The sequence below is a fragment of the Acanthaster planci genome, linkage group LG02, assembly GCF_054643075.1.
Source record: "Acanthaster planci isolate LZ-2023a linkage group LG02, COTS_SCS, whole genome shotgun sequence".
In the NCBI taxonomy this organism is placed as follows: Eukaryota; Metazoa; Echinodermata; class Asteroidea; order Valvatida; family Acanthasteridae; genus Acanthaster; species Acanthaster planci.
The window spans coordinates 6,036,998-6,061,550 of record NC_141778.1 but is presented as its reverse complement, the minus strand read 5'-3'; the positions used below and the strand labels follow the sequence as shown (position 1 = coordinate 6,061,550).

The 24,553-nt window shown below is 42.3% G+C and overlaps 1 protein-coding gene across 1 annotated transcript; it reads left to right on the top strand.

Annotated features, from left to right (window-relative positions):
• Positions 1-860: 860 nt before the first annotated feature.
• prpf6 (pre-mRNA processing factor 6) lies at positions 861-23,323 on the top strand. Its single transcript, XM_022246974.2, has 24 exons — positions 861-991; positions 3,757-3,816; positions 4,560-4,644; positions 5,570-5,688; positions 7,064-7,142; positions 7,781-7,875; positions 8,152-8,362; positions 9,002-9,161; positions 9,777-9,904; positions 10,124-10,250; positions 10,591-10,709; positions 11,531-11,693; positions 12,379-12,487; positions 13,327-13,396; positions 13,820-13,941; positions 14,497-14,590; positions 15,315-15,479; positions 16,439-16,540; positions 17,915-17,989; positions 18,718-18,851; positions 19,474-19,680; positions 20,184-20,310; positions 21,105-21,261; positions 21,686-23,323. Exons 1-23 carry the CDS (start codon positions 900-902, stop codon positions 21,255-21,257), a joined length of 2,796 nt encoding a protein of 931 aa, XP_022102666.1. The 5' UTR covers positions 861-899; the 3' UTR covers positions 21,258-21,261; positions 21,686-23,323.
• Positions 23,324-24,553: the final 1,230 nt, after the last annotated feature.

Genomic DNA, 24,553 nt, shown 5'->3' with positions numbered 1-24,553 from the left:
AATTTGTAGCCTTCTGCCTACAAGTCAACGCGCGTTGCACGTCTGAAAATGAGATCTAATCATCATCATTAGTGGTAAGTCCGGTAGTTTTGATATATAGTCTTTTGTCTTCTGCTATTTGTTCTCGATGGCTGCCAATGGTAAATTAGCATGCGTTGTCATGTCACAGGATTCTGGCAAAACAATTTATATCGGAAACGGCAGGTTTTGACTAATCAAGGCTCATTCTTCAGTGAAGGCATTTAAATTACAATGATACACGTAAGCTAAAACATTTGCTTTTCTTTCAAATGTGCATTTTAGAGATCACAATTGCATACAAACTGGGTAAAATTATACATGGAGAGAGATGGTTCTGTCTGAGAATAAGGATATAGCCCACCTTAGGTTTGTCACAGACTGCCGATCAGGATAAAGTCACATTTTAATTGAGTCCTGTGCACACAACCCCCCCCCCCATGTTTTCGTTCCCTATCCAGAACAAGAGAAGGGAAAAGTATCTGGTGACAGTATGCCTTTGTCGTGTTGTTACGCTTCCTGGAAATGGGGCCCCTTAATTGTCCCTCGATCGCCACTGACTACCTCCATGGTGTACGTGTAATGCCAATTATATTTTAAGGGTGGCTTGTTGTGAGGATGGGAAAAAATGCCTTGGTTATTGCTGACAAGTTGAACAGAGAGTATCATCTATAGATCTTGTTCTTTAATTTTCATCGAAAAACCACAAACAAAAGAACTAACTGTTTGCTTACAGCTGTGAGCGTCACGGGACGTCGGCTTTTTCTTTTGGACTCCATCCGACAGGATGCGCCAACCATCCAGTGTACACATAGTCCCGCGTGTAACACCCAAACAAGAGAGGGCGTCGTTACAGTGACCAGTTCGACACATTTTCCAAAATGGCTACCCCTGGTGGATTGATGAACAAGAAGAAAAAAGATTTCCTCGGTGTTGCCGCTCCTCTTGGTTACGTCCCCGGCTTGGGGCGAGGGTAGGTAGTTAATGGGGATATCCAGAACCCTTTCACTACATATATCATTCAATTTTTCCACCTTTTATAAGGCGTGTTTGGCGGGCATGATGGGCGCCTGCCTGCCCGCGGTTTGGAAACGACGGCACCGCTGCAAAAATCCTCATTTTCCATGTGCGGCACTTACGTAGGGCCTATTTCACACGTCAAAATGCTTTTGCGATTGGAAAATCTGCCTGAAATGTCATAATTTCAAAATATAAAGCAGTTTTATGAATAATAAACGTCATCACCAGGATCACGACAGTAACCTTGTTACTAGCCCCACTAGTGTGGCACAGACTCTCACTCCCAATCCGTCCTTAGCCACACATCCATATGCGCAATTTCGGCGCACCCACTTATAGACGGCTGTTCCGTGTCAAGACATCTAAACTGCTGCCAAAGTTTTGGAAGAGCCCGTTGGTACACGTAGTATCTTATCGCTCAGCCCGTTTATTACATACATGTATTTCTTGACATGGAACAGCCGTCGAGACGATGAGGGGTCAAGTGACATAATGGTTAACGACCTTATTTTAAACATAGTGACTGAGAGAGCGAGCCCGTTAGATTGAATGGATAAAGGCAAAAAGACTGGAAAATACCCTTAATAATGTGAGTGAAATCATTCAATAAATGGTTTTTAGAAAACAAAAGGTCAAGGATCATGTTTGTGTGCAAAAGAAATTGCGCCCACGATGATAAGTGGGTGCGCCGAAAATGTTGAGTACGCCGACACAAAATTGTGCATGCGGATGTGTGGCTAAGGATGGGTCAGGAGTGAGAGTCCGTGCCACACTAGTGGGGCTACCTTGTTACTTGTGTTACTTTAACTTCTGCCTGACTGTCGGCAAAACATAGCCTTGTAACGGTCGGATTGACCATTACCAGGTTCGGATGGGGGAAGAACGAGGATTCTTCTTGGCTCTGTGCTACATTTTGATTAGTTTGCTTATACTGTATACAGAGTATGATTACACATGATGCGGCATGACCGAAGGCCTGCACAAAAAAGGACTGAAGCTACTCTAATCTTCCCATAATGCAATGGTCAAACTTGAGGTGAACCTGAAAGGACATGTAATCACATGGAATGTCCCCATGTAGGCCTAGGCCTTGTATTGAATTCTTTTATTTAGTTTCTTTGGTCCAAGCATGCGGTCAGGTGGTTGTAAATAAAACGTTGGACCACAGTAGGTGGAACACTGTTCTATTCTCCATAACCCTAGGCACATAAAGCATTTAGGCTTGGCTTGGCTTGGCTTGACAAAAGGCTTGGCGTGGACAACACAGCCTCCACTCTCCTTTCACGATGACAGCACTGAGGCAAAAAAGTCCTTCCCAGTAGGCCTGCTGATGTCAAACTTTTGTTCTTCACGGCTGCGCGGGCTTTGGACATGTTGGAAACTGGTTTGATCAGTGTTTGTGGCGTTTGCCCCTCACAACCAAAGGGTCCATGTAGCCAAGTCCTAACTACGTTACATGTCCATACATGACATACATTTACATGTATACATGTACCTTGTCTAAAGTTTGACGGTAACATTTAATTTATAATATATATGGATAATCCAAAAATTAGGGGTGCATTTTTTATGCAATGTGAATTTTAGACAGAAAAATATCTCCATTGAAAATAATGTTTCACAATGCTGATTAAAAAACTCATTGCATAAGAAACCACAGCAGACAATTCTCTAGACTCCTACCCCTTGACTTTGTAGGAAGCCGTAAGAGGAAGAGAAACACACTCAGCTGCACACCTGTCAGGTCGTGGATTTTGTCTTTAGCTGCTTTTGTGCCATCCCACCCATGAAATCCACGTGTGCACTTGAGGTTTCCCAGCACGGTATCTGGTTCCACGCACTGGTCTTTTGTCTCTGTGTGTCCAATGCAAGGTTCTTTGTAGAAAGATGTCTAGGTACGAGCCTCGGTGCCAGCTATGTAACTTAACCCTAACCCTCCTCAATCCTTCACCTGTTGGAGGATTGAGGAGGGTTAGGGATAACGTAGTATGGACAGCAGTACATGCATGAGCTCCTGGGCCAGTGCAGGGGCATGTATCCTGTTTAAGAAAATTGACTTGAATCAGTCTGTGCACATGCACTTTCTCAGTTTTCTGCTGTGGGATTAGCTGGCCTGAGATCTAGTTGTGATCAGCAGATACAACTGGAGTCTGTACAGGTGCCTGAGTCTTATATTCGCTGACAGAATCGAATGATGTTTTCAACAGATGACTGCAGGAACCGATAATCTGTAGGATGTAGACACGGTAGATATGTAAAGTACATGTATTTATATTTTTTTATCATGGTTTGAAAGTATGTAAATATTATTAGACTGTCATCACTTACAAGTCTGTTCAAAACTCTCAGGAGAAAATATTGATTCCTGTTAATTATGAGGTAGCTCTGATTTACAGTTTGTTCATGTCTGTCAAAATGCTGACATATCACTCATTCAACTCTGATCAAGATGAGGGATGGGCACAGTCAGTCATGACTCCCCTCATTTCATCAGACATGGTGTATTAATTCAATGTTGTTCTCTTCAGGAAATGAGAACCCAGTAAATTCATCAACGCCAAATGGCTCGTAGGTATTTTGTAGAACCATGGTGTTTTAATTCAATGCTGTTCTCTTCAGGAAATAAGAACCCAGTAAATTCATCATCGTCAAATGGCTCGTAGGTATTTTGTTGAACCAGCCTCATACATGCACATTTTATTTGCTTTACTTTTGCAGGGCCACTGGCTTCACCACCCGATCTGATATTGGACCTGCTAGAGAAGCAAATGACATCAGGTACGTAGATTTTTGTACAATTTATGGTGATGTGTTTTGAATTACTCAGTGTGGATGTGCCTACCGTACATTTACTTGAAATGAGTATGGGGAACTGTTTTCTTATGGTGTGGATGGGCAACTGTGGAGAGAAGAATTCCATTTTGGAATATATCTGACTGTAAGCATTTCTGAGTGTCACGAACATCAAGAAGTTTACCCTGCTTTGAGGTTTCAACCTTAAAAAGAGGCATCCTTTTTGATCCCTCCATGAAATAAACCAATTGGCTCGCCCATGCACAACTTGTGTTGAAAGGTGGCATAATGCAGGCTATCATACATGTGGAGTTAATGTGCCTTACATATTGGCTTGCATTTTCACTCTGTCGCATTGCTTCCCAGAACAATGTGTCTACATTGCATCTGGGCACTTTATGGGCATTGCACATTCATATACATGTACAATGGGAGCATCTATCATTTGTTGCTAACTATACTTGAATTTCTCATGTACATGTACCAGTAGGCCTACTGGATATGCCATAGCTACAGAGAAAAAGGGTTACAAAAATCTAGTGCTAAATATATTAGCAGCAAACTTGAAGGACTTTTAACTTTAAATCAGCAGCAGGATTATGTTTGTATTGGTGTAGATTTACACAGTACGCTGGCCGTGAAGTTATTTCTCAAGTTCTGTTTTGGAAATCACAGTTACTATGGAGACCTTCAGAAAACTCTCAATATATACATGCTTTTACCAACAGCGATGACAGACATCCAGCTCCAAAAAAGAAGAAGAAAGATGACGATGATGAGGAAGAAGATCTGAATGATAATAACTACGATGAGGTAAGTGTACAGTGTAGGTCTGGAATGACTTGCTGGAAATGATGAATGAAGGGATTCAGAGGGTGACAGTTATTTTTTTTTTCTTAAAATTGTTCCTTTTGCCCCAGCTCTCCTGTGGAATATTGGGTCATGAACTATCTGTCTTTCGTCATTCATGATTCATTTCATTGTTCACCTTTACCCTGAGTTTCTCTCCTTCATAAATAGCTTTAACCTGGGGACCCTGGGTTGTGGCCAACTGTTGTTTCAGAATACATGTATGTATGAAAAACTGCCCTGGTTGTTGGTGTAGTGCCTGGCAACATTACCTATGTACTCTTGTGGGCATGTATGTAGTAGTAAATGTACGGTCACTTGGAGTGGCCTTGATGCATTTCGAGGAACAATTTATACTTACATGTAGCTTCTTGTTACTCTATCAACCAGAGGTACATGTACATGTACACATGTTCAAAATGTAGGAACTGCACTTTTGAATATGCAAAGGAAGCACTGTCTATCTTTTTACATGAACTACTTGTATAATGCACTGCCACAATTGCTTTTCTGTGCTAAATTTTTTATGGCGCTCTGTATTGTGAATTGTTCATGGGCGTAAATCGGGGGGGGGATTTTTTTGACCAGGGGATGGGATATTGAATCATCCTCTCACTCTTTGGTGGTGGGTAAAAATAAAGGATTGTGAAGAATTTGTTGGACTGCCCAACAACCAAAATATATTCAGTACCGCTCACAGAGGGAGCCCAATAAAACAGACCATAAGAATGCCATTCTGATGTAAGATACTGCAGGAACTTCAAACATATTGACCATGTAGATCTGTACCAAGAACCCCGCCCTCTCATTCCCGGCACAACTTTATGCCACTGGATTTCTTCCAATTGAGGTTGTCTCCATTTTTGTTAATGCCAATCTGTAACCCCAGTTTGCCGGCTATGGAGGGAGTTTGTTCAACACAGGACCCTATGAAAAGGACGACGAGGAGGCGGATGCAATATATGAAGCCATCGATAAACGCATGGATGAAAAACGCAAGGAGAGAAGGTACACACCTCTGGCTTTTTCAGTTTTTGCCTGAATTTTGTGAAATCAAATGTATGTATTATAATCCCCATTTTAGCCCAGTAATCTAATCTTTGTTTCATTTATAACAACAAAAATAAAACAAGTCAGCGCCACCACTCACAAAAGTGGCATTTACAGTTCAATAATTAACCTGACTTCCATTCGCGTCAAGAACAGCTGTAATTTGCCACGTCATGGATCGACAGTAATGTTGCAGCTGGTCCTGTGGGATAGCAGCCCACTCTTTCTCCAGTACCGCCCTCAGCTGCTGTTGTGGTTCTGGGGGATGATCTCGTTGTCGGATGTAACATACATGTATGAGCAAGCCCCACACATTTTCAATGGGGTTCAAATTCGGACTGAGAGTTGGCCATGGCAACACCTCGTCATCATTCTCCTCCAGGAAGTTGTCCTACTGGAACAGAGCATGACCCTCAACTCGCTCCATTAAGGGCAGTACAATTGGGTCCAGGATCTCGTCATGGTAGCCGGCAGCATTAAGGTTTCCTCTGATGAAAACCAAGTCAGTGCATTGATTGGCTGATACATATATGTCAGCCTAAACCATCACGCTTGGGCCAACCCAGCGGTTGACTTAGCGAACACAAGCATCAGAGTACTACTCGTGGCATCTCCTGAACACCTGCTCCTTGCCATCGGCCCTGAAGCACTGGAACCTCTTTTCATCATAGAAGACCACCTGTGACCATCTCTGCAATGCCCAGCGTTAGTGTGCTGTGCACCACTGGACCCGAGCCTGGCGATGTCGGTGTTTCAGCACTTAGCCCACGTATGGTCGAGATGGTCTGATCCCGTCAGCCCGGAGATGAGTCCTAATGGTTCTTGCACTCACTTGCCTTTGGTGTGTCCCTATGGTCTCAGCGGAAGTGCGTGTAGCGTTCTGGAACCTGTCACTGAGGTGGGACAGCTGGTTGGCACAGTCTTGGGCAGCGGTCGTGATATACTGAGATATACTGTACATGTACCTTCATGTGTGTATTGAGCACTGATTGTTTGAAATGGTGTTGCGTTGATAAACAATGTGCATTGTGGGTAACACTGGAATCCAGTGAGGTAGTAAACATGAAAATGGTGACCACTTGGTTCTGTCTTTTTTGCCATTTCAATATCAGTAAAATATTCCCAAGTTGCAAAAATGCTGCTATTGTGTAAAGAACAAACTAACACAAGGAGACTTCTGTATCACTGACATCGACAACAGTGATATTTGTATTGACAGAGCAGCACAGCTGGGAAGTTAAGGAACAGGCTACTGGTTAAATCATTCTCCTCCCAAAGAGGGAACGTTACATGGACGGTACTTGAACTACTTGTGACTCTGTAACTCCCACAGGGAAAAGCGTTTCCGAGAAGAGATTGAAAAGTACCGTCAAGAGAGGCCTAAGATTCAACAGCAGTTTTCTGACTTAAAGGTGAGTCTGTAATCAAAGGACGTAGCTAATCCAATGGTTTTGCCACACTCGTCGGTCAGTGATCAGGAGGAATGTTTGGTCATGGTTGAATAATTTGATATGACGTTGTCGGATGCTGAAAATCAAACTGCAGTGTTTTTAACAGGAACCTAGAGATGAATTTTTCTTTCACATGCTTTTTGTGCACGTTCATTCTCCTTTGTGTATGAAAACTACTTGACTTCCCCTTTAGTTAACTGTATTGAGAATTGCAAATGTTGAAAATATTTAAAAATCTACTCATGTTGGGCTTCTGTACGCGCACATGAGACCAAAACCACAGCTGTGATTGGTGGAGAGGCCAACGGGTGCAACTTGCATTGTATTTATACACAACAAATATATACTCCAACAAAATTGAAAAATTGTGTGCATTTTTTGTACACAAATCAATCTTTTTGAGCTTTTCCTTTCGGGATAGTATCACAGTCTCTCTCACACATATAGAAATGCTTGCGAGCATAAACCCCTAAAAAGGTACCAAAATGCCCCTTAAAACAAAAATGAGGAAAAAAAGCTTGATAGAGTCACATGTAGGTGCATTTTCATCGCATAGACACTTTAAAGCAGTGTTGTTTTTTCCATAATGTTTTCCTCAGCGAGAATTGTCAGTAGTGAGTGCAGATGAGTGGCTGAACATCCCTGAGGTAGGAGACTCAAGGAACAAACACCAGAGAAACCCACGAGCTGACAAGTAGGACATCTTCTTCCATTTCTTTCCTATTTCGTCTCTTCTGAATTCACAAAATAATGCTCTCGCCATAATCTAGGTTGGTAGGGCTAGCAGAAAATGCATTGTATGATGCAGTGTTCGTGTACCGGAATACTACCTACATGCACCATAGGAGTTGAGGTTTTTTGGCTGAAAATAAGCCAAGAGCCAGGCTTTTTCAGACTGTTTGAAACTTTGTAAGCGTACATGTATACATGCAAAACGGAAGTGAAGTGTTGATATTCCTTCCCTATTCAGGATCACCCCCATGCCAGATACCTTCCTGCAGAAGCATGCCATGAGCAACGAGACCATGAACACGCTGGATGCCCGGCAGCAGGCCCTGGGAGGGCTAGCCACCCCGTTCCCCGGGACCATGACTCCAGGAATGATGACCCCGACGGGAGAGTACGACTTGAGGAAGATCGGAGAAGCCAGGAACACACTCATGGATGTCAAACTCAACCAAGTCAGTTTGTCTCTCTGTAATCTCAGATTTTCCACTTGATATAAACATAAAATCAACAAGCTCGCTATCACCTGTTTTGTCTGAATATTTATGAAAAAAAAACCTGTCACAGGCCTGCTCAGCGGGGACTTGAACCTATCTTTTTCTGAGAGCAAGAAACTGAGAAATGATGCCTGTACTGTAATACGTGAATATTTTCACTTCGAGGAATACTTTAGCAAGTCTGCTGGTAATCAAATGACCCCTCTTTAGACTCGTACTATTTAGAGCCTTTGTTGCTCCACCTAACCTGTAACACTAACAAATTGCAGCTACCAAATTTTCAGCTGAATGAGCACAACTGCCCACAAGAACAAAAGTACTTGAATATACCATATTTGCATGGTGTTGTGTCATGTGTCATGGGTGGTTTATCTCAGGGGGCAGTTTGTAGCACAGTCACTGGTTGTGTCTAAATCACCTGGCTTGCCTAGGCATTCCATGCACGTCTGTGATAGTGGCTACAGCTGCTGGCAAGTGCCTTCCCATTGGTGCATGTATTGCAGACAGCCACAGCCATAACTTTTGTTTACAGCCTATCATGCAAGCAAAGCGATTCCTATCCCCCAACTTGCATTATATTCTTCACCTTGACTGCAGGTATCTGACTCGGTCAGTGGTCAAACGGTCGTTGACCCCAAAGGTTACCTGACTGATCTCCAGAGCATGCTCCCATCCTACGCTGGCGATGTTGCGGATGTCAAGAAAGCCAGACTCCTGCTGAAATCAGTGCGGGAGACGAACCCCAACCATCCCCCAGGTATTTTTGGCTTTGATGTTTAGACCCACATGTATTTGCCCAGAAGGGGCTGTGTTCTTGATAGCACTAGCAAAATTTGATTGGTAAATTGGCAAAAACAAACAATGCAAACAGTACACTGTGCCATATCCATGTCTAGCAGCCAAGAAACTACCGGTAATGGATTTGTTACATTTTACCACTTCTTTCATTTCAAATTTATTTCCTGTTAAGCTCCTTTCTTATAGCAAGTGATGTTTTTCTTCTCGTTATCCTCATCTGTGAGTTGATTGGAAAAAATTAGAGAAGGGGTTTGTTTAACTTCATGCAAACAACTCAAACATTACTGATCATTTTGGACGCATCCAAAGGAGTCATTAAATGTTGACAACAGTAATTTCCAGATCAAATGCAACTCATGGCCTAATTGCAAAAAGCAATTGCACAGAAAATCTAGCTCAGTCAATGACATTATGTGGGTGAAAAAACTGTCAAGGGTTGGCAATGAGATTGCAGGGTGCGTTCAAAAGCCTTAAACTCAAAACTTGCTTTGGCAACTTGTGACTCATTTTGTAAGATCAGGTCACGTATTGGGATCTCCCTGTATGTCATGGGTTTTTTCTTGGTCTTGACTAGCTTGGATTGCCTCCGCTCGTCTGGAGGAGGTGACAGGCAAGTTACAGGCAGCTAGGAACATCATCATGAGAGGGTCTGAGGTGTGTCCTCGTAGTGAGGATGTATGGTTGGAAGCTGCTAGACTACAGGTCAGTTGAAGCAGTGAAGTTTAAGGTTTTCGAATTGGAAACAAGAATGGATTTGAAGTAGGAATTATAAAGTGATATGGTACCGGCATCAGGCATTTTCAGTAGCAGGTGGAAACGTTTGCCTTAACATCTGATTCAGCAGCTGATAACTGTTGTCATGCAAGTGGAGAAGTCTACCATTTCCTGAATCAGCTTTCTATCTCATCCCCCTCCCCTCAGCCTGGGGATACCGCCAAAGCTGTGATTGCCCAGGCCGTCAGGCACCTACCCAACTCAGTCAAGATCTGGATCAGAGCAGCAGACCTGGAGTCTGAGACCAGGGCCAAGAGGAAGGTCTACAGAAAAGGTGAGGGTGATTAAGAATGTTTGGGGGCAAGAAGTCCAACTAAAAGGTACTCATGGCACCAGAGAACAGAGTACTAAAAACAGGCAAAAAATGTTTGATACTTGTGTACAATGGATGAGGAAGAAATCGTATGCTGGTGTAGAGCAGAAATAGTCTTTGGTACTCTTGCAGCAGAGAAATAGAGCTGTGTTCAGCCTTTAAGTGAATGGGCTTTCTCAGGGGATTAACTAGAAACTAAAGTGTAAAGCCAGAGTTGGAAGCAAACCTGAGAGTTGGGAGAAAAGCAAGATATTGGTTCAATTTGTCCGTCTAAACCGTCTCATTGTTTTCCCCCATCTAGCTTTAGAGCACATTCCCAATTCTGTCAAGCTGTGGAAGTCAGCCATTGAGCTGGAAGGACCAGAAGATGCCAGGATCCTACTGAGTAGAGCTGTGGAGTGTTGCCCCTCGAGTGTGGAGGTATCAGCTACTCAGTGCAGCAGAATACAGCAGGAATCAATTGTGTTTCTAATAATGGCATGCGGCATTTAAAGTGGTCGGGAACACTGTATTAAACTGCTTGTTATAGGGGCAGATGTTTATTCAGTTCTTATAGAACACCTGACAGGTGTTACGGTTGAGTAACCCAAGTAAGTTGTGACTAGCTGTGTTATGGAGTAGCAAAGACTTTCTGGGGGATCTGAGAAATTATTGAAATGAGTTGAAGATATTAGATTTAGATTTCATGTATGTTGTCTTGCAAATGCTGCTGGGCCAACACACAACATTATATTTGGCAGTAGATCTTACTCACAGGGACGACATATTCATTCATGTTTCCTGAATCGGTCGATTTAAATGTAATCTATTAAATGGAATTTTGCCAGTCTGTTTTTGATCGTGAGACTTACTTTCATTTTTTTTTATCTGACTTAAAGCATTTAAGATATCAAACATTTCAAATTATTTATCTGTGTGAACAAGCATTAATTTGTAATGACTTTTTATTTCATTGCTTTCATTCATTTTTTTTACTTGCGTGTTTCCAAAATGAAAAGTTCACCTGGCTTTCAAATGAGCCTGGCAGACTCATGAATAAAGACTATTGACCTGTCTCTCCAAGATGCTGAAATTTCAGAGGATGATTCTGTTGAACGGTTATATATAATTTAATTTTGCAACTCTCTGTATTTGCATTGACAGTATTGTTTGGTGGTAAGATGCCCATTTCACAGGATTCATGTCGTACAACATTACAGTGTTATATTCTACGGTGCTTCCCTATTTTCTCATCTTTGTAGCTGTGGTTGGCCCTTGCCAAACTTGAGAACTACGACAATGCCCGCAAGGTGCTAAACAAGGCCAGAGAGAACATCCCGACGGATCGAAAGATCTGGATCACGGCTGCCAAGTTAGAAGAGGCAGAAGGCAACCATGCTAATGTCGATAAAATCATTGACAGAGGTGAAAAAAAAAATTAAACCCTGTAAAAGTGGTTTTAGGTAGTTTTTACCCTCTCACAGTTGAGAGAAGGCATATTCTGTACCTTCCAACAGATGTCAACGGCAATTTTTGAAAGCTTAGCATGCATTTCAAATTTGTTCTATTCGTTCACCTGTGAAGTTGGACAAAAGAACTGTTGTTATTGTTCTTCACAATTGGATACATTTTGGTCTATGCATGAGGACATATCCATTCTGCATAATCAGTGGTAAAAGTTAACAGTTTTGAGTGCCTGCGTTTGAAACAGGATTATTTTATGCGAATAGTGTGTCTACGGTATATGGAATTGAAGGTTGGGCTGTGGCTTTCTTATTGTCAAAAAAAGCCTGCAAAACTGTTTGGATTTCAAATTTTCCATTCAAATCGTCACTGGTCCATCACAAGGCATCCGGTCTCAAGCAAATCCAAATGAACTGTGAGGTAACTGTTCCATTTTCACTGCTCACCCGGCTGTTTGTGACTAGGCCTGTGACTGGCCTCGAGCAAGGACATGTGGTGGACGCTACTACAGCCCTGATATTTTGAGGTGGCAAAAAGTGGAGTCAACTTGTATCTCATGATAGATGCTAGTATTTTGGAAAGTGTTCCGAATTGAATCCCTTCAAATGCTACCAATAGTTCCATTTCAACCATTCTTTTTATCCAGCTCTGACATCCCTTCGAGCCAACATGGTAGAGATCAACCGAGAGCAGTGGATCAAGGACGCAGAGGAATGTGAACAAGCCGGCAGCATTGTCACCTGCCAGTCTATCGTGTGAGTCAGTCAGGGGGCAGACTGGATTACCTCACCCCCTTGCATAGCACTAGCATTACCTTTAATTACTCCCAAGCCCCTCAGACTCCAGTAGTAGGTCTTGTCAGGTTTTGGCTGTTATCAAGACCGTAATTTATGGACTTGACATTTTACTCTGTTGGATTGTTGAACGAAGGCCCTAGGTTGGTGGTATTGGATTTGTTGATGTAGAGACACATAAGGGCCGTTCTTTGCAGTGACTACTAGTGTTCTGTGTTGGATAGTGCTTGATGTTGTCAGATTCGGTACAACTGCTGTATTAGTTACCTCTTTGCTGCATAGAACTTCCACACCAAGTGATTCAAAGTTCAACAATGTTGACCTGTTGGAGCATCACAGGTTCTGTACAGTCATGTGCTGGTCTTTATAGCAACCCACTTGCATGTGTCAAAATTTGTTAGGTGTACTGTCTCTGGCTCGATGGCTTAGGAGGTGAGGATTTATTGGATAGCTTTTCACATCTATGGCCAGAAGCATGGAAGGCATCTAAAGGATTGAGCTTACATCAGTGGAGGCTCAGTGATATAACTGCTTCCCTTTTTATGCCTGCCCTGCTGTGAAATACAAAGTTCATGAAGCACAGATTACCACAAGAAGACTTGCTTTAAAAAAAATGGCCAATAAACAACAAACTAAAAGAATATAATGAAAAAGGTCTCATTCCTAACACTTTCAGTGTGGACTCAGTCGGAGACCGGTAACTAAAGAGACTGTTCATGGGCGTAAGATGGTCCTTTACAAATGCAAATAATTTAGACCTTTATTTCATCTTCAATGTGTGGTTTGCATTACTGCCGTAGACGTGCCGTGATTGGCGTTGGGATTGAAGATGAAGATCGGGAGACAACATGGATGGATGATGCAGACAGTGTAAGTAGGCACATCGGTCTGAACGGTTGAAACCCAACAATTTTCATTCTGCTCTTTACACACATGGAGTGTATTAAAACAAAATGCTTCATTAGCATCCGTGAACTTGAAATCTACATGTACATGTGGGCTAACTTTATGGGCTAGTTTGATCCCACGGATCTGGATCGTGATCTGTCATTGGGTCACTGGCACCAGAACCTGCCTAATGGCTGTGGCCAGTGCTTGTTTTCAAGCAACTACTGCTGTACCGTTTTGATGGAGCTTTAGACTGTGTTCAAACTACTCGGCTGCCCCTCAAAATAGCCGACAACCCTGGGGGAAATGGCTACGCAACCACTATGAACTCTTGCATAATTTGAAGCAGCAGCAGCCAAGCTGCTCAGACATGGTCTATACTTGAAGAATCTTTTTCTGTTACAGTGCGCTGCTCACCACGCCTATGAGTGTAGTCGTGCCATCTATGCTCACTCCCTGACGGTCTTTCCAAGTCGCAAGAAAATCTGGCTGGAGGCAGCGTACTTCGAGAAGAACCACGGATCTAGGTATGTAACATTTTACGTTCATATGACGTGCAACTGTAGCCTGCCATGGACTCTTCGCATTCTTACACCTTCAGTTTTGAAAGTGTTGTAATCAGGACGCAGAATAATTATGTAAGCAGGGAGTCAGGTTGGTGTGGTGGTACTTTGCCTGCCTTTCGACTGTGCAGCCTGGTCTCATTGAGGTTGGCATGTAGACTTGGTTTTCAGTCCCTGCCTAATTCCGTGAGTTTTCTTTGATATAATTATGTGGACTTCTTCCCACCTCTAAAATTTAGCATTTCTTTGTTTTTCTTCTTCATTGTCACTCATAATCATCCTCTAATTGGCGCTTTTTACCATGATTTATTTTCTGTTGAACAAACAGGTTAATAAAATAGAAAACAGTATACCACGCTAACCTTGACTGTTTGGACCGTACATCTTGTGTGGCAATGAGCTCTCTCATTTTGTGTTGTGTGCGTGCTGTCTTGCTGAGTGTTCAACTCTCACATGTTGAGAATTACGTCATTCTTCTGTCATGGAAGTGTGTAAATCCAACCGTTTTCCCCTTTCCAGGGAATCCCTAGAGAGTCTCCTTCAGAAAGCTGTGGGTCACTGCCCCAAGGCTGAGGTCCTCTGGTTGATGGGAGCAAAATCCAAGTGGCTGTCTGTGAGTACATCTTTGCTTGTGGAATGTCCAGCCCTTTGTAGCTGTCAGTTGGTGTTGTGGATACCCCTCAGTACTTCAGGAAGTTTGTGTTTCAGAATGTCAGTACATCAGGAAGATCAGAGTGGGTTAAAGACATCTTATTGTTTAGAGTGTTTGAAGCACCAGTGACAACAGAGGGGAGTCCTTTACCCCAAAGCACACCCTTCCCCCATTACCGCTTCCTCCTCCATGATTAAGTGGACCAGATGAGGTGAAGATCCCCTCTTGGATACATGTATATCAGCCCAAAGTGCATTCTTGCACACACTAGTCATAAGTTCATTGGTAATATCTTGGTACGGAGGCCCATCAGGGGATGGGGTGGAGAAACCAGGTATCCTCCCCCTTTTTGATGGGGGATGGAGAATGGGACACTGAGCCCCTTCCACTTTGTGGTTTTGAGGGCCAAAAGGAGATTGTGAGGTTATTTCGAAACCTTTAGTGTAAATGCTACATGTGCTGTGGTTAAGTCGTGTAAATATGCAAGCGCACATAAGATGTACATCTGTGTCACACAGAGCACCTCCAAGTTTTTGGTGATGTCTGGCCCCTCCCCTCAATTTCCTTCGCTGGATAGTTTTTAGGATTGAAGTCACTGTAATACTCATTAGCATGGATTCCCACCATTGCAGATTCTTCCATTCTCTCAATTTCATCATTGATTTTTCCTGTTGTCACTCTGAAGGGCGATGTACCTGCTGCTCGTAGCATCCTGGCTTTGGCCTTCCAAGCCAACCCCAACAGCGAAGAGATCTGGCTGGCGGCCGTGAAGCTGGAGAGCGAGAACAACGAAGATGAGAGAGCGCGTCGCCTGCTGGCCAGGGCCAGGAACAGTGCCCCCACAGCCAGGGTATGTCAGGATTGGTTGTCAAAGTGCCGGCTGTGACCTGCTCCCAAAAAGAATGAATTCTATGGTCATTTTGGGTCAGTTATTTTGCTGTGGTTTGCTACGGAGAGAGCGGACTGATTTCCTTGGTTTGATTTGTCACTCAGTTTGACATCCCAATAAATATTGATTGTGTGTAGATGGAAACTGTTGGAAAGGGTCCTGTTGACTTCCACTGCGCGAGATTCGTCACACAACACAAGTGGTGTTGGGACTTGACTCATTTTTGTAGAATGGGTTTTATTTATAATTTATGTGCAAGACCATGGAATACAGTATTCATGGCTTGGGTGTTGCTATTTTAACTGGAGGTGCCAAGTGTCTCTTAGCTTGTCTCAGATTCTAAAAATCTGTAATTTGAGCCGAATAGTACAAAATTGAAGTATTCAATTTGGACGGAGATGTTAGCCAAAGAAATTATTGAGAGAACTTACTTCTACTGGCTTACATATGATCCATTTAAATTGTTGATTTGCCTTAAAACTGCGCCCCAGAACACAAGTAATGCCCCAATGGTTTACGTAATGCAAATGCGTTCATCACCTTATAAGTGCATAGGGGCGAGATTTGTCAGGATTTTCCCTGATTTCAAGATTTTTCCATCAGGATTTTCCTGATTTCAGGATTTTTCGAACAATCTCATTCAAAGCCTTGAAATTCCTGAGTTTGCCAGTTAATGGTGTTATATTGATGTAGAAATTGGTAATTAAGGGGTGCCTATAAACAAATGTATACCATAGACCCTGTTCTGCTGTGGGGCCCTCTAACTGTCTGGTGGTTATTTCCCACCAATGTCATCCCTGCTGGCACATCTGATGCTTGTCCAGATATGTTTACATATGTTTATATGTGGCATGTTGTGGTCATGTCATACATTTGTCCATCCTCATGCAGTCCCTCATAATTATACGGTATCTGCCCAGGTCTGGATGAAATCAGTCAAGCTAGAATGGCAACTGGAATCCATTGACAGAGCCAGACAGCTGCTGGACGAAGGAGTGAAGCACTATGCTGACTTTGCCAAAGTGAGTAGCAGTTATGGCCCAAATCATTTGGGACTGTGCAAGTGACTGAACGGCGCCAACAGCCATTTCAACAGGTTACTTGGGCTTGTAAGAAGAGCTAGAAAAGTGGCTGTGCTTCTAAGGCCTGTATTCTCCTGAAGAAGTAGGCTGTCACACATGGTACTTGATTATTTGTGGATGACACTCTTATGGACTGAGATAAAGTGTAAAGCATTACTGGAACATTATTTTAGGGATCATTGTATATTAAGCTATACTTTTTCTTTAACATTGCCCTAATTGTCTGTTGTTTTGGTATTTGTGGCATACATGTACATGTACCTGATATCCGCCCTGCTCTTCAGGTTTTATTACCTCTGTAGGACCTAATTTATTTTTGTATTTCTTATAATATGTCAATATCTTTATCACCACAAACATTCTTCAAAATGCATGGTTCAAAATGCAAAAAATTATAGCATATTACAGTTAAATGCCATTTCTTTGTGCACCCATAATTAGATGTGTTCCTGTGATGCCAAGAAATTACATGTTTGTACACATTCAGTTGAAAATTTGAACTCGGACATGCTCTGTGTGATCCATGTTCAAACTATTGTTGCTAGTATTACGTTATAATTGATGATAGGATCACAAAATGAACAGAGGATGTAGTCTTGTCACAAGTCAATCTTTGCTTGAAAACACAGTTGCCTGGCATGCAAGCGTGTACATGGCCATTTGGTCTTATTTACAAGTCGGCCATCTTAAATCAAAAGCGAGGCGATCGCTGTGAAAATCTTCCACATTTGTAATGTGTCTGAACGAAGATGATACAACAGGTGCACATTACAGATTATCCAGCTTTGTGCTCCTATGCATAGTTCAGCATAATGGATTAAAGTCATTTCACCTGTTTCCCAGATGAAAAGCATTTGTCAAAGCCAGGCTGTGTTCATAATTCCGACAAAATAGTCAGGCGCCTTCCAATTCCAGAGAGTAGATTCGAGGATAACCTGACCAAAAATGGCAGACTTGTGGATAAAACCCATGGGAGAGTGCTGGACCATTTCCAATTGACTTGGCTGCAGCTTGAAATTACGCACCAGTCAATGGTTGTGGCTTCATCCACTTCTCACAGAGTTATGCATAATTTTAAGCTACAGCCAAGTTATCCGGTCATAGCTTTATATAATAGGAGCAAAGGAACTTCCAACGTTCTGCCCCAAGAGGTACGTGTGTATTGTGTTTGAAAATTTTGCATGCCATGTATTCCTCTGAAACTGTTCAGAGTGAACCGTGCAGCACCACTTTGCAGGGGTCCTGACTTCCCTTTGGTGACATCTGCACATTCAAAACACAGTCTTGTATTTTGTTGCTGTCTTGCCTCTGCAGTTATGGATGATGCGTGGTCAGATTGCAGAGCAACTTGGAGACAGAGAAGAAGCCAGAAAGACATACCAGCAAGGAGTAAGTATTAACTCTGGTTTAAATTGTATCAATTACAATACAATGTAATGATACTACTTTTGTTGATAGAGTGTCTTTGTGAACAATACACAATAGAGTCATTTAGAGTATAAGTTAAAAGAAATAAATATCTTTATACAAATTTGGAATAAATGAGATATATGCAAGGGACCGAAATAGGTGCAAATACTGCTTAAACTGTCACTTTATCGAGAAACAAGAACTCTCAAAGAGACATGTTAAAGTATTGAGTCACTAATTGTGACAGAACCAACGACATGTACTCTGATAGCAAAACCCCTACTCCTAAAGCGTACTTACCAGGACCCTTCCTGAGTCCTCTGAATGCTTGCCCAGTGTCAGAGCCAACGGTCATTCTTTGCAGTTGAAGTGTCTGAGGGCTCAAGCTTCAAGGAATAGTGTGTGGGCTCTACCTTCATCAGTCCTGCAAAATCCTTCAAATCTCTTGGTGGACTTAGAAGGGTCTTGGAAGGTTTTGGGCCAAGGCTCTGCATATAAATGAAGTGTTTTATCGTCAGAACACTCTCGAGTGTTGCACCAAGAACACTGCTTGTTCCATTGAAGCTCTAGTTAGTAGCTGTCAACAGCTCAGAGGAGAGTGAAGGGTGCTCTGGGAACTCCCATTTAGAACTCAGAAATGTCCAGATCCTTACTCAGCGTGGCTTCCCGGGTGTGACAGTTGCTTGTTCATTCCCTCCTCCCCTCAGAGGAAGAAGTGTCCCCATTCTGTGCCTCTGTGGCTGCTGTCCTCCAGGCTGGAAGAGAAGGTGGGTAACCTGACCAAGGCCAGAGCCATCCTGGAGAAAGCACGGCTCAGCTGCCTGCACTGCCCAGACCTGTGGTAAGTGCTAACATTTTCCCAGCTTCATCGCACCCTCCGCTCCAGAACCATTTGGAAGCGTGCGAGGGCGAAACCAATTGAAATTGCTGTGCACTGTGTCCTCAGGTTGGATAATTGACGTTGTTTGTAATGAAACAGTTACAGACAGTACTAAAGTAGAGGGTCCTCAATTATTGTGTAAAATCATCATGATGTAGCCTCAAGACAATGCCATGGGATGTTAAAATCAAGATTTTGACACCTTTTTCATGTAGAGTTTCCTTTCACTGTGCATCTTAACATGTAAAAAAGTTTGAAGAACAGTGAGACTCATTTCTCTGAAGAGAAGCTGTTTTGTGCAAAATATCCATGCCTCATAGGTTTTCCAACTTGGCACCTGGACCCTACATCAACATTGAGCAATCCAACAGAAGTTGGTGGGTTGCTTAGTTCAGCCTGAGTCAAGTGCAAGTGAATATGTTCAAACAAATGATGTTTTCCTACTAAAGAGACAGTGCTGCCATATAAAACACTCATTGGAGCATACAAAAATCCTCATTTTTTGCCGTTGAAAGAAATGCCTTGCTTCTCTCTGTCGCAGTTTTGTCACAGTCTAGTTACCCCTGCCCTCTTGTCATTGCAGGCTGGAAGCCATCAGGGTCGAGTCCAGGGCCAGCAACAAGGACATGGCCCTGTCTACCCTGGCACGGGCCATGCAGGACTGCCCAGCCTCGGGCATCCTGTGGGCCGAAGCCATCTTCCTGGAAGCCAGACCACAACGCAAGACCAAGAGCGTGGACGCGCTGAAGAGATGCGAACATGACCCACACGTCCTGCTGGCAGTGTCCAAGTAGGTAGTCTCCTTTTGTCACTCAAGGAACCATGTCATGCTTAAATAAATCGCAACAAATTTTCTTGTGGGAGTGCTTAAGTGCTGTTAAAGAAGAAACCTGTCCCCACTAGAGACAGCCATGCCTTCCCTTGTCCAAACACATCCCAAGTGGGTTGCAACCCGGGAGACTCTGGGAACAGTGTTGGCTCTGGAAACAACTCAGTCAAGGGGAGGATTCTAAATAGAATAGGGAGGTTCTCATTCTTTGGATGAACCTTTTGCAAATGCTCAGAAACAGCAGTACAGTGCTTACGAGTACCATGTACTTGTGGCCCAGTGATTCCCCGTATAACGAGATGACTTTTCAGTTTTGTGCGCATTCAATTGACAATTTCTGACACCTGTTTCACACTTTATGTTCATGTGAACTGGTGCATCCGTTCTCTGCTCTCAGAATATGCAGAGTGCATACAGTCACTGTCTGTTTCGAAACCTGAATACTTTTCCCCCGTCCTCTGAAGGCTGTTTTGGAGCGAGCGTAAGATTGGCAAGGCCAGGGAGTGGTTCAACAAGACGGTGAAGATTGAGCCTGACCTTGGTGACGCCTGGGCCCACTTTTTTAGGTTTGAGATACAACATGGCAATGAGGCAAGTACACTTAGACAAATGCCAGAAATACTTTCCAGCATATCATAATTACTGGCAGTGAATTTTAGCATCATAATTGGAAGTAACATGTCACTGTGTTAAATTGGATATATGAGTAGTTTTTCTCGTTTTTTTCATGTCTATTCTTCTGATGTACGCTGTGTAAACATGGTGTAGTCCCCTCCCCAACAAAAATACAGAATAGTTTGCTATGATAACTATTAAATAATACAAGAGTTAATGAATTTGTCCAAAAAACCTGAAAACATCACGAGGAAGAAAGCAAAATGATTCACACTATTCAAAGTCATGTTTTTATCTCAAAATGTAATGAAAGAAAGTGAATCCGATCCACTGTTGGTTTAGAACTGTGTCCCATGTAAGGACAGTTCTATTTTGTGCACATTTTGATGAAAAGTGGCTACATTCAAAATACCACTGGTATGCACATGTAGTCCACAATATAAAACATATTTTAGAAAATCGTAATACACCGCCATGCAGGGCAGTGATCCATTTGGCACACATTTCAGTCTTTATACCGAGGTGTTGTGGAACTTGTTTGGACTGAGATATGGGCTCGACATGCAAGTACTTGAGAAGTGAGAAAGCTCAATGCTTTGTAAAGGAAATGGTTCCGTGCATTAGCTGGCTGCATACAAAAGCGTGCACAAATGGAACCCAGTGGCTAGCTCTTTCCCATACATGTAGGTGCATGTTTTAAGTTCCAGTCACAGCCAGTTGAATTGGACACAGGCTTAAGAGTCGTGCAATTTCTTTAATCCTCCTCCCAGGAGCAGCAAGAATTGGTTCGGAAGCGCTGCGTGGAGGCGGAGCCTCGGCACGGCGAGCTGTGGTGCAGCGTCTCCAAGAACATCAAGAACTGGAGGTGTAAAACCAACGAGATTCTCCCCATGGTGGCAAACGCAATCAGCATTGTCTTCTAGACAGGTATTTACTGGACATAAGCACGATTTCCGAAAGTGTGCTTAAAATAACATTGTGGGATTGGAGTTATATTCAGGGTCGACACTCATGCCATTTCTAAGCACACTGTCTGTGATTGGTCATTCTATAAATTTGGTGTCCACTTTTTTTCTTCCATCTTTATTACATTACAAGTAATTTAGGAAATCCTTAATATATGGAAATTCCTTGTTGCTTTCATAAAGAGCGATGGTGCAGATGTAAAGTGAAATACCAACCCAACGAGCCAGTGTTAATTTGCATTCATTTGCGGCAATATATTGACTGCCAAAATTGTAGGAATTTTTAAGTGCACAGCACTGCCCCTTCTATGAAATCTAAATTAGGAAGTGAAGCTTGCATCGGATTATATTATAGTTATTTGTATACTTACTATGTTTTGTTCCAGAAATCCAGAAAGAGTTCATCGTAGCTTTAGACGTTTTGCATGACTGTATGCATGCACCCTGTCTCAGTTACATTGGTTATTGTAACGACCGCCTTAAATTTAACAGATTAAAATAAGTGTGCATGTACATGTACTTGCAGTACGTGATTATAGAAAAATTAGAACATAGTACATGCACAGTTACACTAACTTCAAGCGATTCATTTAAGAATTGTTGACTGCTGTGGCGTGGGATATGAGGGTGCCATGCATGCCCGACGGTGTTCAAGACGTCATATCCCACACTGCAGCGGTCAACAATTGTTTTGTCATACCTCTGTCTTAAGGAATTTGTCCAAAGAAACAAGCTCTGTATTTCAGAAGACGATGGGCTTAGTGTAAAACTGTACAATTAACGTAACAGATGTAAATGATAACGTTTGCAAATGCACTGTCCCCTCACTTTTGGTGATTGTGTAAACTCTTATATGAAACTAATGTGGGTACCAGTGAGTACATTTATATAGTCTGGTTAGCGGTCCCTTCATTACTCTATACGCTGCAGGGACGGGAACGAGTCTGTTATACGAGTACAATCATCAACCGAATTCCCTGGTAGCCTTTGCATAAAACGCATTATAGGTACCACGCAAAACTAACTAATGAACCGCAAATGTTTGTTCTCGAACTTCCCGAAGCTCTTCTATTTCGCACATGTACACGTGTGCGTGCACGCACCATTGGTAGAATGAAATGTCTCATGGTGAGTGTGATATGCAGATACGTTGCCCTGTCATGTGATCGTTCTTGGCCAATAAACGGACAGTATCCAAGCAAGAGGTATGACAAAAAACACTATCCCCCTGTCGTACCCTGAATTTATAGAATCACTCTTTTAAACCAGTAAATTATCTTGAGAAAGCTGCATGTCTCCAACAGTCACCCCATCCATCTGGCTACCCCCCCCATATTTCCACAGCAGCATTTGCTTTGACATTGAACCGGAATACGGAATACAGAAATAATGATGTTCCACTGAGAAAAGTGAAGTTCTCTTTGTCAATTGGAAGGATAATTCTTTTTAATTACTTCCTTTTTACATAGACTAAATCTAGTCCTCTGTTGTAGACATTTGCAGAAGAAAAGCATGTTCATCAAGAAGCCTTTACACGCACAGGTGACAAGAACACAAAGCCCTAGACTGGTTACTCTGAACATTCAATTACCGTAGACAGTCTTCTTAAGATCGAGCCATCTTTACACAACATACTGTGTACAGCCACTTTGTTTATATAATAGCATTTATGTATTTTTTTTTCACTTTTGTGACAACCTTGTGACCATAATTTAGGAGGACAGCTACTGTGGTTACAAAAGCGATATTACATTTTTATGATAACAGCATCGTGGTATTGTATTGTAATTAGTATAGGTAGACGTGCTCGGTAAAAAAGTACAAATTTCACTCTCACATGGGTAATGATATCTACAGTCACCTTTGTATCTTGAGAGGAGGCCACAGCTATCTGAAGCCTTGTAAAGTGTCCTGCTCTGTGGAAATAGTTCAAACATTTCAAATCAACTTTTTGTGTGTTAAACATCTGTAATTACATTTGGATGCAAGAATAAACACTTGGCATCACCTCACATAATGATCAATTCGTTTCTTCAGTGATTGTTTTCTATGATGAGACACTTGAAACCTTCGCTTTGCTGTGTAACAAATAAAGATATTCAAATAAAGATATATAAGTTGAAAGTTCATGTTTTACCAGATAAACACCACATTGTACAACACCTTACTGGTACCACTGAAACCATAATGTGAACTACAACAGCATAGCTGCACCAGACTTTTTCTTGAAAATCAACATAGACAGCCTGTAAAAAAAAATGTGCTGTCTGCCAAGCCTGTCTGGAGCAGGTTTATAATTAAGAAAACAGTCTCAGCTGCAGTAACTAGGAAATCATATAAATGTATACTGCATTTAAAATTCACTTCGCTTCTTTAACCCCTTCACGCCGTAAAAATTGAGATCCTCAGCCAGCTTTTCAGCTATTATTCTCGGCCCACGCTCAAGCAAACACGGTGAAAGAAGGCAGACCCTTGCTCTTGTGTATATGGTAATTGGTCATTGTGTGTAGCCCAGAAATGAAAAGATCGAATTTGCATCATAATCACCAGCTTCACAATAGTCCCCACTTTGAAAAGAGGCAACGGGAATGTGGAAGCTTGAGTAGAGCTGCATGCCACCAAACAATCAGCCTTTTCACCGTGTAATTCAAAGCGTGCAGAGCAAACACAAACCGAGAATTTACGGTATGGCAGGTGGCCTTCGTGGCCAAGGGAGGCTGGAATTCTTGGAGTCGGCTTTCGGAAAGAAATTCCCGCCGAGAAGAAGTTAAGAACAGTTGTTTACTTCACGTTAGTTCTATATAAATGTTATGAGATTTAATTTAAAAACTGGCACTCAACACTAAATCTAGTGGAAAATATCACAGACATTCTGACTAGTTGAACTTTGTAACAATGCAGCAAATACTAAATGTGCAGAGTACAGGAATTTGTTTCTCCAAACAGTTGTAAACTTCAGATGCTCAGACGTAAGTAAAAGCACTCAATGTTAAGATTCAGATGTTAAATTTTAGTATTTTTCAGTACATTGTAAAATCACTTTTTTTCCCCCGCTACCGGCAGTCCCGTTGCATTTAATGTCACATCTGCAGTGTAATCCTTTGTGATATGACATGTTTTATATCAGAGTCAGTGATTATGACTTCATTCATGGCCATAGTTATGCTGCAGCTAATGGCTGTACATTATCTCATCACAGCTTGAAAAAAAAAGATAATTACGGTATGATGAGGTACCATACTTGTGACACTACA

Bases quoted from the DNA above. Each gene is read 5' to 3' on its own strand.
- prpf6 (XM_022246974.2), top strand. From the start codon at position 900: ATGGCTACCCCTGGTGGATTGATGAACAAGAAGAAAAAAGATTTCCTC. The intron at 10,251-10,590 runs GTGAGGGTGATT...TCCCCCATCTAG, and splicing joins GAGGAAGGTCTACAGAAAAG to CTTTAGAGCACATTCCCAAT. The intron at 20,311-21,104 runs GCAAGTACACTT...TCCTCCTCCCAG, and splicing joins AGATACAACATGGCAATGAG to GAGCAGCAAGAATTGGTTCG.